Raw genomic sequence first — 14,270 nt, 5'->3', positions numbered from 1 at the left:
ACTGTAAACAGAATAGCTGAAACGTTAACAAAATAAATAACTATGTTACCTCTAATCATCCCATCTAATCTAATCACCCATGTTTGAATACTTGAGTTAACTCCGTGTTTTGCTGCTAGCATACATAACACCTGACGTGGAAACGTTACTCGTGGGGCTACAGAGCTACTAGAAAGACAGTCGAACCCGGTGCATTCCTCCGTCTGAATGTGGTGCACTTTTGTTAAATGTTTGGACAAATTGCTCGTGTTACCGCCCTTACATGCTAAACACTCTTGGCAAGGAGCATTGTCCACCTTAAGACGGGTAACATTTAACCACACCTTGGAGCGCTTCTCTCCGCCATCTCCTCCGTGTGTTGCTGAATGTAGCAGGCAGCCGCGTGTGTGTGTAAACTGCCCCGCCCCCTCGCACACAGACGGGAGAGAGAGATCTCGTCTCGATTGGAAAGGTCGAAAATACACCGACCATAGACGCATTTGTTTGTCTTTTTGCATGTTAGAAACGAGTTGGCGACACTAAGACTGCGAGATAAGGTTTTTGTAGCAAAAATACATGACCTTTCTCTTTCTTAACTCGCTACTCAGAGGGAAGTCGCTGTCATATGCCCTGTGAACGCTCCGATAATGCGTTAACTTTCTTTGGCAGAGCGACGCTTGCTTTACAAATAAGGCGAATAACCTTTGAATGTGACACCACAAAAAAATATTCTTCCTCCCATTCTGTGTGGAAGTGGTATGTCTTTAGCTTTTTGCTCGGTCCCGCACTCATTTTGTTATTTGTCTCTTTAACTTAATTTGAGTTTTCTCGGCACTTGATTTTGTATCGCTTTGCATTCTGGGTTAACAGACTGGAAAGCGATAGGTCGCTTTTTCTGTCAATCAAGTAAACCCCTGAATTAAGTGGCAGGGAGGCCAAGGGAGGAGGGATCAAAACCTGTTTTGTCTATTTTAACGGAGCTGGATTTTTTTTATTTTATGAATGACTCGCGATGACCGCGGTCGACGTACTGGGCACCTCCGGTTTAAATAAAGGTTAATTCTTTTTTCCGTTTTGCGCATCCTCCTATTAATATCTTTGTACATCCTGCACTAAACTGTTTTATTGTAGAGATCACTTATAGTATCTTCTTGATTTGTTACATTCTATATTTCTATCATTGACCTTCTACTTTCTCCCTATGAAAGTATGTACTCTTAATATGTTTTTCATCAAATATAGCACATAAAAACAGTAATTCAATAATGTGCTTTAACAACTAGGCGGTGCACACAAGGTACACACAGCCATAATAACTTTGTATTATTTATTTTTTCCATTATATTTATTGGGTTTTTCAACATAGAAAGAACATACAGTCATACATACATACATACATACATACATACATACATTAACACATGGGAAAATAACCCTCCCTCCCCCCACCCCCCACCCTCAACATCGGACATTCAGGGAAACCTCACAGATTGAAATGAAACAGGAGTAAATACAATCAGATATAAATAAAGGATGTGAAACAATAATACAAAAAATGTATATGAAAGAATAATTTGTTTCTATATTTAGAGATAATTATTATCGTTATTATTATAAGCAGCATTGTTATTATTCCTTATTATTTATCAGTGTTTGATAGCGATATCCATCAATTTCACTCATCAATTTCCATTTGATCACTTTCAAGGAAGTGCATGAATGTGTCCCATATTTCCTTAAACTTATATACTTTCTTTTTGATCACATAGGTTAATTTTTCCAAAGCAAGGCAGGACGCCATTTCCCGCAGCTACAATGCAGGTGTAGGACCATCCGTATTTTTCCACCTTAGTGCAATTACTGCGAATATGAATCAAGGGCACTGCTTTACGGCTTGGTACAAATTGGTCGGGATATATACCTAATATACAGAGCTTTGCGTCGAGAGGAATCTGTATAGCAGTTACACTTGCAATCAGGTTAACTATATCTTTCCAGAATGATTGGATTTTTTGGCATTCCCACATACAGTGCAGCAGAGTACCAACATTATCGTCACATTTGGAACAGTTATCAGAAATGTTAGGATTATACAGATTCAGTTTAACAGGTGTAACATAGGTTCTGAACCGCCATTTATATCGTATCAGTTTCAGTTCAGTGTTTATAGTCTGGGTTTGTGCCTTTAAACAAGCATTTTCCCACTCAGTCTCTGTAATGTCTACTTTTAAATCATCTCTCCAAGCATTGAGTCTTGAGCAGGCACGTGCACACATAGACCTCAAAGTGGGCTTGAGCCCCTGCCCTTTTTCTTCCTCAAGAGAAAGTGCCCTTTTTATGGGGTGCTTTTTAAATAAATGAATATATATCTACTGCTGTTTGCGCACACTTTCCAAAAATATATTGATTGAATAAAAAATAAAAATATCAGGTCGGGAGATTAGACTGTCAAGTTCCGCTGCTCTCTCTCCCCTCCCTCCCTCCCTCCCTCCACGTCTCGCGCACAGCGGTGCGAACATCGGCAGTCCCTTCAGACAGACAGGTGGCAGCACCTCCCACTTTACTGTCCCACATTATGCCGGCTTTTCTTGGCTTATTTTGAAGGTAAGTGGTGATAAACAAATGACTAAGCTGCCAGTGTGTGAAAGACACACTCAGAAGCCAAAGTACAGAAGAGAGGCTTTCTGATCTCCTCCTCCTCGCTATTGAGAAGGACATTCCTGTTATCCAGTGAAGTAATAAACATCTACAGGGACATGGCCCGCAGAAGGTGGCTGCTGTAAGGGAGAAAGGAGAGACAACAAGTGAAGCGAAAAAAGATTTAACCCCTTAACGCCTATTGTCGCGAATTCGCCTCAAACCGCTTCTATTAAAAATGCAGCCGAGATCGTGCATGTGTTCCCCCAATGCCGGTTCATGTCTCTTCGATACGGACCTAGGAACGTTTTGCAAAGCACTTGTTTCTAGTAGGACCGGTCAAAGTGGGAGCTACATCCGGTCGACGAAGGCGGGCATATCCGGTTAGACGCTAATGAGTGGAGAAGGCAAATACGAATAGATACGTTCCTATTTGAGGTAAGTTATTGAAAAAAAAAATATGTTTGCTGTTGTTTGTTTGTGCAGCTAACGAAGCAGAATAGAATAGTTTTGACAGATATTTCGGAAGTTATTTGAAGTTTTTCTGTGTGTCGCGAATTCGCTACATTCGGCCATATTGTCTACATTGGTTACAATCGGCTTCATATTGGCTACATTCGGCCGTATCTAAACAATACTATATTTAGCGGTAGTCATACACAATTTCTATAGGAAATACAATTCTAGTAACTTTCTATAATCCTTATAAAGTTACAATGTTGAATATAAATGCAATTTTTGCCCTTTATTTTTGCTCAGGAGAAAAAATGAACACATCCATGTTTTATGGAAAACGAACTCCTGGAGTACAAACCAGGGTTCCACCATCAGATAGTGAGGACAGTTGTCTGAGTGAGAGTGGAGACAGTGATGAGGATGAGGATTATAGACCTGCACCAGGTGATGAGAATAGTAGTAATAATGTTATAATATCAGTGTTTCCCGTTCATTGCGAGACTGGCAGAAAAGTCAGTGGGAAAACGCTGAATATTGTTATAATATTGTGCAGCTTTTTGTTGTTAGCCAAATATTTGTGGATGTCACAATGAGTAGCCTACATGTTTTGTATTATGTAAATAACGATGTCTGCATTCAATAGTGGCTTTTTTTTTTTTCATTTTGCTTGACCTCAAAGTATGGAAAGCTGTTTTCAAAGAACTTTTCTGTCTTACAACTGTACTCATAAATCATAAATAAAAATGTCTGCTCTTTTCAATAGTGACCTTTTTTTTTTTACACCAGGTGACGAAAGCAGCATCAGCAGCAGCAGTGATGACAGTGGCAGCACTGATGGAGACTCTGATGCGGTCCCTAGCACCAGTTCTGCAGCTACTGCTGCGAGAGCAGCTGCTACCACAGCAGCTGCTACAAAACAAAAAAGACAGAGGGTAGAGTGGAAGACAGCAAGAAGACAGAAAGAAGTCCCAGTTTGGCAAGACGCTCTTCCTGAGGCCGATGCAGTCAGACTGCCCATCCAATACTTCAGAGACTTTTTTGACACAGAGCTTCTAGACAGTATTGTGGAACAGAGCAATCTATACTGCACCCAAAATAATCCAAACTGTGCGCTGAAATTGGATCGTAATGAACTGGAACAGTTCATTGGCACAGTTGTTTACATGAGCATTCTGCACTTACCTCGATCCCGAATGTACTGGTCCAGTGCATGTCGACTACCACATGTGGCTGATGTGATGCCCCGTGACAGATGGGAGGCAATTAAACATTACATCCACTTCAACAACAACATGACACCAAACAACGAGGATCGACTTTTCAAAATCAGGCCACTGATTGATGCACTTCTTCCAAAATTCCAGGCTCTCCCGCAAGATCAAATGCTCTGTGTCGATGAGCAAATGGTGCCTTTCAAAGGCAAATCAAGTCTCAAGCAATATATCCCCAGCAAGCCACACAAATGGGGATATAAAATATTTGTGCTTTGTGACACAAAGGGGCTGGTGCATTCCTTTGACATCTTTGCAGGGAAATCTGACCCTCCACCAAACGGGCCAGACATTGGGGCAAGCGGAAACATCGTGCTAAAGCTTGCACAAGTCATTCAGGGTGCACTCAATCACCTGCTATATTTTGACAACTGGTTTTCCTCATTGCAGTTGTTTGTAGCTCTGGCAAACAACGGGATACCTGCCCTTGGCACAGTGCGGCAAAATCGACTCCAAGGCTGCACTTTCAGTGCGGACGGAGAAATGAAGAAGAAGGGCAGAGGGACATTCGAGGAGAAACAGGCTGTTGTGGAAAATGTGGAAGTTAGAGCTGTGAAATGGTTTGACAACAGAGGGGTGATTGTTGCCAGCACTTTTGCCAGTGCCCAGCCTGTTTCCACTGTGGAAAGATGGGACAGAAAGCAAAAGAAGAGAATGACTGTGGAATGCCCAAACATCATTAGCCTGTACAACAAGTTCATGGGTGGCGTTGATGCTCTTGATGCACTTATTGCCTATTATCGCATCCACATTAGGTCAAAGAAGTACTACCATAGGTTCTTTTTTCACTTTGTGGATATGGCCATTGTCAACAGCTGGCTGTTGTATCGGCGTGATTCTGAATCCCTGAATATCCCGAAGAAGAAGCAGAGGGATCTGCTGTCCTTCAGAACCTCAGTTGCACAAGCTCTCTGCATGCAGGGCAAGGACTTGTCCAAGAAGAAGAGGGGACGCCCTTCATCAGATCTGGAAAGAGAGTTTGAGAGGAAAAGACACAGAGGCCCAGCCAAGGCCATACCAGCACAGGAAGTCCGCGCAGATGCTGTGGGTCACTGGCCAGTGGTTGAAAGTTCACGACAGCGCTGCAAACTCCCAAACTGTAGGGGACAGACTGTGATCAAGTGTTCGAAGTGCAATGTTCACTTGTGCCTGAACAAAAATAACAACTGCTTCAGAGATTTACATCAGTGAGACACCTTAGCTGTTTTGTTCTTGTTATTGTTATTGTTTTCATTGTTATAATGAATGGTGAATGATGTCATGAGTTTTTGAATGTCTGTTTGACATGTCATGACAGCTTCATGAGTAAGACAGCTTTGTTCACTCTAAGTGTTTTCTCGTTCTCTCTCTCACTCACACACACACACACACACTCTCTCTATTACAAACAGTTCTACACGCTGTTTTTTTATTGTGGTTTTGTTGTCATTGTCATGAGTTTTGCATGTCTGTTGACATATTGTCATGAAATGAATACTATTTATATTTAAATTATTTGTTGGCATCAATAAAATGAATTACATGCCTGATATGGGAAATGTGTTTTAATTACTATTTTATCCATTAATGCCTGTTGTCGCTAATTTGCATCATACCCCAAATTACTATTTTATCCATTAATGCCTGTTGTCGCTAATTTGCATCATACCCAAAATTATATCTATTCTATGTGCTAAATTCAAATTAATAATCTCCACTTATTTTAGCATCTGCTTGAAAGCAAAAACACATAAAATAATTTTTTTTACATAATTGCATATAAATTCAGGCGTCAAGGTTAACAACTTCCAAGTGCAAAGAAAGATACAAGATACAAAGAAAGTTAGTAACAAAAGAAGTTATTAACACAATATTTAATTTCAGATTTCAAGACATTGTTAAATAATTTGAGTAAAGTTGCAGTATTTTTTCATGTTTCTAATAAATATTTTTGCACCTTTTTTTCAGCATTTTTGAGGTGTTTTGTCCAATTAAATTAATTGGATGAGTAGGAGAGGAGAGCAGAATGCACTGAGTGAAATTGTTGTCACTAAACTTAGGCCTACTTGTAGTAGTGTATTGGTTTGCGTATTTATGTAGAGAACAGCCTTTTTCAGTTTTGTATGAAGATTTTTGTTGATTTTGAAGTGTTATTTATTTTAATACCACAAAAATAATTCAAAGGACTTAATGTTGTGCTAAAATAAACTAATTATTATAGCAATTTTAACTAGTAGCATAGAAAACATGTACATTGTGGCATAGTTTCCTTGTTGTCTACTCTTGTGCGTAGTGAATACTAAAGAAGACCATTGTCTCTGTGTTAACTGATTTTGTAGAATTATGTTGAGTATTAAACAATTGCGTGAGTGTGAGGGTATTAAAATTAATTGGTCGATAAGCCAGAGATGTGCAACTATATTTAACTTTTAGTTTTACATTTTTTTTAATAAATGATTATGGGATGTGCTCTTTTTCTCACTTGAGCCCTTGCCCCCCAAAATGTCTGTGCACGTCCCTGGTCTTGAGTGTGAGTTGTCCTTTGATTTGGACCGCAGCAGAACATAAATGACTGATAGTTGGCCTCGAGCATCCATATAATTTAGAGTGGCCCTCTCCGCAACTGACAAGGGTAGCTCATCTAAGCATTTAGTCTGTGCTGATATGAAGCTCCTTAAAGGAAGGCTCCAGTCATTAGATAGTTAATAAAAACTTCAGTATTTAGTGAAACATTATGTTTAAACCATACCCTGAAGAAATCAGCGATATTCCCCGGTAAATAATGATTTTATAGCTCTTTTTTTATCAAAACCTGTATATTCCATCAGGCAGCTGCCATTTTGGCCATTTTCAGTAGTTACATGATCCGAAAAACTAGGTCGTGACGTCATCTATGCGTTCACTTTTTAAACACGACAGCTCATTCGACGAAAACATTGCGGAGTATTTGAGTTCGGACTCGTCAGCCGAGGAAGAAGTTTTGAGCAATGTGGAGAGATTGGATGGGGGAATTCAGCCATACAGGTTCGAGTGAAGTGGCCAGAACCGTCAGGAATCCAGGTACAGTGACGATGAGGATGAACAGCACGGTGATCTTGCTGGAGACGATCCCTTTACTCTTGCAATTGATTTCGGGGGGAGAGTAGGGAGACCTGTACATGAATGGTGTACTTGCGATTGGTGTGTAGCCATGGACAATCCTCTTATGAACATATGTTGTCATGATCTTGAAGAGCTTGAAAATAAACTGTTCACATACGACTTGGATTGCATATGTTTACACAGGGAATTCGACACTGTGGTGTTGGAAAAAGCTGTATTGAGAACAGCACTGATTGCCATGAAGGATGTGAAACGCACCTCTTTGGTTGAACCAATAAATGAAAGGTGGGTAAATTTGACGGGTACAGCCCTTTCTTCTTAGCATTATATACTTTACAATTATTATTATTATTATTATTATTATTATTATTATTATTAATGGACATCAACTAAAGACATTTTATTTGGTTAGGAAGTTCTGGATTAAAGATTGAATTGACTTTATAGTTTTATAATGACATTTACATTCTAGGAGGAAATTATTTTCATCCTCAATCTCATGGCAATGTTTGCACAACCTGTCATTTACAGGAGTATTTTCTGTATCGACCATATTCAGTAAGAAGTTTATAGTTGTTCATTCTAAAGCGTGTCAAATGGATTCTGTCTACAATTGCATGGCAAGGACATGAAGGACAATGACAGATAATTTTCAAAACCAAAACTTTACTAAGTATAGCCATGATAAAAGAAATCAAAAAGCATATCTACAGAATGCACTTTTTATAGAACAATGTAGGCTAGGAGTCCTAACAAAGGGCTGCCAACATTTGAGTTCAGCTTGGAGTGAGATTTTTTTTTGGTGAACCGAAAAAAGAAACGTTCATGTGCACAGTGTTACAAATGTATTGAACATGTACAGGGTTTCCCATTAATGTACCCGGGCGCTACAATGGAATACGCACATACACAGTGTACCCGCAACTCTTACAATCAAGTGCTATTTTATAAATGGGAGGGGGTCCTCATCTCCTCTAGGGGGGTCCGGGGGCATGCTCCCCCGGGAAGATTTGTTTTTTAAATATTGAAGTTAAATGCATCAACCTGGTGCACTTTGAGAGCAAAATGAATTTATGGTAAACAGATTTTCTTTTTCTTTATGGATATTTTACAAACCACTCACCTTTTAAACTGTATTCTTGTTTCACTGTCATATAGTATTTCATAACTGTTTTTCATTTATTCTCATAAATGGTGACCAAAACGTATGAGACCCACTGAGATAACTAGACTAAAGTATCTAAACAGAGTCCCTTACCTCACTGAGCTGTAGTTCTCCCTCTCATTGTTTTAGAAACAGCTTTTAATATCTGTTAAGCTAATCAGATGCTAACAACAACAATGCAAATAGTGAGTTTGGTAGAAATATACTGTATAATATTAAAGTTATTTAAGATGATGCCATATTTATTGAAGATTTTACATTATAAATATTCCCCAAAATTATTCAAAAGCATATTCTTCCAAACTCCTTGCTGTATTATGACCACCGGGAGACTATTGATGTGTGTGGTGAGTTTGGTAGTAATAAGCTGTATAATAGTGATTGAATATTATTGTATTCTCTTTTTTCGGAGTTGCACTTTGCAGACGGTCCCTGAGCAGAGCACTCTTTCTTCTCCGGCTGCGGATAGAGACCAATGTAATGTGCCCAGCTCGGAGGACGGCGCGTATTGGCTTTTTTTTAATCAAAATGTGATTGTAGATCGTTGTCAACCTTACCACGGTACTTAGGAGACGTCATTTGTGTCTGAATAACGTTTTCATGAGTTATTGATCCGTGAAATCAGAATCTTCCAATATTGTTCCAACTTTACTGAACTAAGCCAGAAGACCGTCTCATTTCGTAGACCGCTCGGTTTGCTGTTCCTTCACTTTATTTGTATATTTATATACATTTGCTTTGGACGAAAACTTAGCGTGAGGAAAGGCAAGTGTGGCGTGAGATATGCGTTAATTGCGTGACTCTCAAGCTCAATGTGTGAGTGTTGGCCGCCCTGCCTAACATAATAATGGTACAATGTAGTTGAATAAATTCCATAGTAGTTAATCAATCAAATAAGGAAAGCATTCACGGAGCACACGTGCACGTGCACACAGAGCATTCCGTGGATTGTTCCTACCCGAATTGTGGCAATGTTTCGCGATACAATGAGGCATATTTCAATAGAATTCTGAGAGTAACTAGAGTAAACAACATGAACAAAGCACATACGTGAATTTGTCCTCGACACCAAACGCATAGTTCACGTCACTTCCGTTAAAATAAGTCATGTGACTCGTCAAAATGGCGCCGCCCACAGAGTTGATGTTATTTCAGTAATTAATCAGTTTAAAATCACTGATAACGTCATCGGATTAAAAAAAAAAAAAAGACTGGCATAGACTGGTCTGTTTTATCGGATGATAATTATTTAAAAATTTGTGTCATGAGGATTCCCTCCCTTTAACTGCAGTAATTTAAAGAAGTGGCTTCTAGGGATGGCATATCTATGAACCAACTGATGAAAGGACATAAGTTTTCCTTCTGTATACAAGTCTTTTATTTTACTCAGACCCTTGGCAGCCCATTGTTTGAATCCCCCACCCGCTCTTCTGGGGACAAAGTTGTCATTACCCCATATTGGGGAGAACTGGGATAGTTTGGGAGCATCTCCTATATAGACATGTGCTTCATGCCAAACAGAAACAGTATTTTTAACAAATGGGTTTTTTGTCATTTTTTTTGTTTTTTAGCATGAGCAGAGTAGATATATGACTGGAGGGATAGGCCCGGTGCTGTATTGCGTTCAATGGTTAGCCATGCTGGCGGGTCAGAGGAGGAGAAGTAAAACATTGCTGTGCGCAGCTGCGCTGCCCAATAATACAATTGTAGATTAGGTACTTGAAGTCTATGGGATTAGTTTTGTATCATAAAGATAAAGCAACACTTTCTCAGAATAAAGCAAAACTATGAGTTTAAAAGAGAAAAAAATATTTAAAAAAATTATAGAAATTTCAAAAATAAAACTATAAGTTGCAAACAAATCATTTGTTTAATCATGTAAACTATAAGTCTTTTTTCTTTGTTTTAACATAGGTTTTTGTTTGCAGTTCTTGTTTCTTCTTTCTCAATGATCAGACTTTTGCTCTCGCTGCAGCTCTCTTTTTTGCGCTCCCTCATTTTTTGTTTGAGATTCTGACACAAACCTCCCAGGTGGGCGGGACTTTCAGGGGTGCGTTCCCATACTCAGTTTTTTGAGTGACAGCCCAGTCCTCCAGCGATTGTACAGTGCAGGCAGCTGCGGTGCGGTGGCTGTCCGAGCGTGGATAGAACACCCCCAGAAGAACCAGCATTTCAATTATTATAATAATACAAGTGAAAATATATGTATGTATTGATCATTTGTGACCAGCTCCATCGAAATTCGCATTGACCCGAAGACAAATTTTGAGTTGTATACACTGTTGGAAAGAGGAGATCATGGCTTTCTAATGATATCAGGATTGTTTTTGTACTCCAAATATTAAGCAAAATATGTCACATTATATAATGACTGTCACTGAGTCATCATTTTGAGAAAAAGGCCTTCACAGTTTTCTCTTCTCTGGAATCCATCGATCTGATTGATTATTAGCGGAGCAAATGATCAAAATACTACGGAGGGAAGATATTTTCGTTTGGATTACTAGTCTAGGGGAAGCTCGCGAGTGTGTGTGTGTGTGTGTGTGTGTGTGTGTGTGTGTGTGTGTGTGTGTGTGTGTGTGTGTGTGTGTGTGTGTGTGTGTGTGTGTGAGTATACGTGTGTGTGTACGTGTGTGTGTGTGTTTTTGTCTTTTTGCGTTTGTGTGTATTGCGTTTGTTTCCCGGGGAAAACCCTCACGAGAAACACCGGCTGTTGTTATGCCTGCTGTGACGTTACATTACTCCGTTCTCCGCTTGTAATTATGCCGTTACAAGCTTCAAAGTTGTAATTAGCATCTGAATTTACCGAAACAAGTTTAATATTCTGAAAGGCCAGACTTTGTTTAATTGAAATCAGATGAAAACAAACTGTAACGGACCCTGCCGTGTTATTTATGATTACTCTATGCTTACATTCATAATGTCAGCCGGAGGGAGGGGGGGCGGCGCTGCGGAAGAGCAGATTGCCTGTCATCTTCCCTTTACAAGCATAAAGAATGTATTTATCGTGTGAGTTTGGAAATAAAAGTTGCGTATTCTTAAAGCCAAGACTTTGTTTGTTTAAAATCAAACAAAACACCCGAACTCCGAAAAAATAGTTTTTTACGCAAATCCACGTTTATTTTGAAATGAGCCGTTGCGACTTCCGACTGATTTCGATAGAGCGGGTCACATTTGTGTTGTTTGTGCTGTACTATATGGTCTGTTTCTTTATTGTGGTAAGTGAGAAGTAAAGCTGTGCTATGAAAGTTAGCTTTTGCTACCTTTAGATTCATAACAATGCAAGCTAAGTAGCCTAACAGTTAGCTACATAGCTAGCAGTGAGTGAGCGTTCAGACACCGGCGCACACACTCAAAGGGACTCGTGTGCCTGACTCTAGCAACAGGCTTTCATGATTCTATTTAGATATGCAAGTATAAGCCATGATCATAGCCGCGGGAAGTAGGGGTGCTGGGGGTGCTGCAGCGAGTGGTGTACATTTGAAAAACTGAGTGACCACCTAAATAAAAATGATTAAACTACATAAAATAGTTATGATTTTACTTAAAATAAAATTAGCTGTATACAGTAGCATATAATAGTCATAGTATATATTTGTATTGAATTTATTTTCCACATAAATACAATCCGAGTCATCTAGGTCGTAGGTCGTGGGATAGTGACGTAATTGACACGACACACACACTGCAGAGTGACAACTTTCTAGAATGGCGCAAAAAAAGGATTTGGGATTTTTTTCTCCAACAAACAACCCAATAAAAAGAGTGGACCACCAGCTACTCCTCAGCCCACCACCTCTACAACTAGAGTAATATGACACAGATGAGACTGACACATCTGACTTTGATGCATGTCCAAAGTAACATTTTGGACAATGTGGATGTATCTGCTCTAATGAGGGTCTTCATTAGTGCCACCCCAGAGAGGAAGGCTACATGATTTAGAGTTTTGTGAAGCCCCAACACAAGGTAAGACGATATTTTTCCTTTAATGCTGCTGCCGCTGTGCAGTGTTTTGCCTTGTCAATCAGTTCAAATTGAATTCATAGTTTTATTATTGTAAATAATATGTTCTGACTATTTGTAATGTTATGTAGGTTTGTAAGACCCATAGTTAGCATGTGGGCATGTGCAGCTGTTGCTAAGTGATGTAGGTCTATAATTAAGCAATCATACACGAGAGGCCGTTCTTGAACTCCAGTACAGGCGTACGGACCGAGGCGCTTGCCGCAGTACTGTCGTACCAATAATGACGTTCAAGAACGGCCTCAAGTGTATGATTGCGATTCTTTTACACAAACTATAATTGTAATCAACAATATCGTAAAATAATTTCATAATGTGGGCTAATTTGCTCCCAAACCTACGCTTTCTGCTTGAGTTAATCTCCGTCAGAAAGTAGTTCCTAGAAAGTAGTTCCCATGGTAACGATAGCCGATCAAACACTCCTGCTACCCTGCTTACAGTTATTGATATAATTATAGTAAATAATATATTATTAACCAATTTATTGAAAAGAATTTATTGAAAACAATTCTTGAATTAGGCTATTTAAATATCTGAGTAATCACTGTGTGGGATTAGCGGAACAAATCAAATAAGGCTGTCCATGGTCCTGAAACATTTTGGGTTCAGAAGGAAGGTGGATGTTCATGCTGCCATTAAAAGTGCAATTCTTGAAACAGCTCTCCATGAACTCCATGCCAGACTTTTTTGCAGGTGGTGCTGTGGTGTTCATGGGTAGGACTACGTTATAGGAAGAGCTTTCCTCCAGTGGCCGTTTCATGGCGTGTCCCGGAACGGCAAAAAGCGCGTTGCTCCACATCTTTCTGTTGTCTAGAGATGGGGCCCAGTAGCTGCGAAGCGATGACTCGTAAAATACTGAGGCCCCCAATCAAAATTAACTTTAAAATCTGACATTTTGTAGCTACCGATTTCCAACGAGAGACAATGTATAACAGTGTAACAGCTGTGTGTCGCTAAACGTCGCTATGGAAACCACACGATAGGGACATGGAAGTAGTTTCGGTAGGCTAGTGGCGTGTGTAGGCCACTGGATACTTTGTGATTAGGTACGTTCTATTTGATCGTTGTTTGATCGTGGAATCAAACACGCCTATTGACCAATCAGAGAGCTTGCTCAAACCTATGTGTTATAGAATGGTTTATTAAGCCTAACAGTTAAGGCGAGACACCCCAGGTGAATAGGGTATTTTTTTTTACTTAAAGATATCAGCTAGAAATTTCTCCAGTTAATTACCTACAATAAGGCAATTTTTTTCTGAATATCAATCATTCATTAAATATGCGCATATTTTTAACACATTTCAGGAACCGAAATCTGAACTTTGGATAAAGCCAGGTTCAAAATTCTTGTTTCATTTCGTAGTCATATTAGCATCTAAGGCTTTTACAGAAGGGATTTTGGATATCTCTTTTTATCACTCCATAAATCAGAAAATACTAAAATACTAAAAATACTAAAATATCAATTTTCACCATGTTTTTAGGTATAAAATCGTATATAATTCAGGCTATGAATGACATATGAACAAAACCTTCAGTAAAAGCCTTCATAATATTGATATGAATATAACTGGAAGGTTTGGTGTATGTAAGTGCAACTGAAGTGGAAATTTCGGACTCAGAGTAGGAGAAAAAACTCATTTTGAGAAAACAAC

At 39.3% G+C, this 14,270-nt stretch overlaps 2 protein-coding genes and 1 long non-coding RNA gene across 3 annotated transcripts in view; 2 read left to right on the top strand and 1 right to left on the bottom strand.

Annotated features, from left to right (window-relative positions):
* Positions 1-14,270, top strand: part of LOC307038538 — a 295,724-nt gene that overhangs the window by 34,925 nt on the left and 246,529 nt on the right. The gene's annotated exons all lie outside the window — the stretch shown is intronic.
* The window catches only part of LOC307041372 (uncharacterized protein), a 43,191-nt gene that overhangs the window by 22,873 nt on the left and 6,048 nt on the right, over positions 1-14,270 (bottom strand). The window lies entirely within an intron of this gene.
* LOC307039169 (piggyBac transposable element-derived protein 2-like) lies at positions 3,093-5,534 on the top strand (the record flags this gene model as incomplete). Its single annotated transcript, XM_079681015.1, has 2 exons — positions 3,093-3,516; positions 3,859-5,534. Exons 1-2 carry the CDS (start codon positions 3,333-3,335, stop codon positions 5,532-5,534), a joined length of 1,860 nt encoding a protein of 619 aa, XP_079537141.1. The 5' UTR covers positions 3,093-3,332.

The sequence above is a fragment of the Notothenia rossii genome (genome assembly GCF_949606895.1).
Source record: "Notothenia rossii genome assembly, chromosome: 5".
NCBI lineage: Eukaryota > Metazoa > Chordata > Actinopteri > Perciformes > Nototheniidae > Notothenia > Notothenia rossii.
The sequence above is the reverse complement of the archived record's forward strand: the minus strand, read 5'-3'. Positions and strand labels throughout refer to the sequence as shown.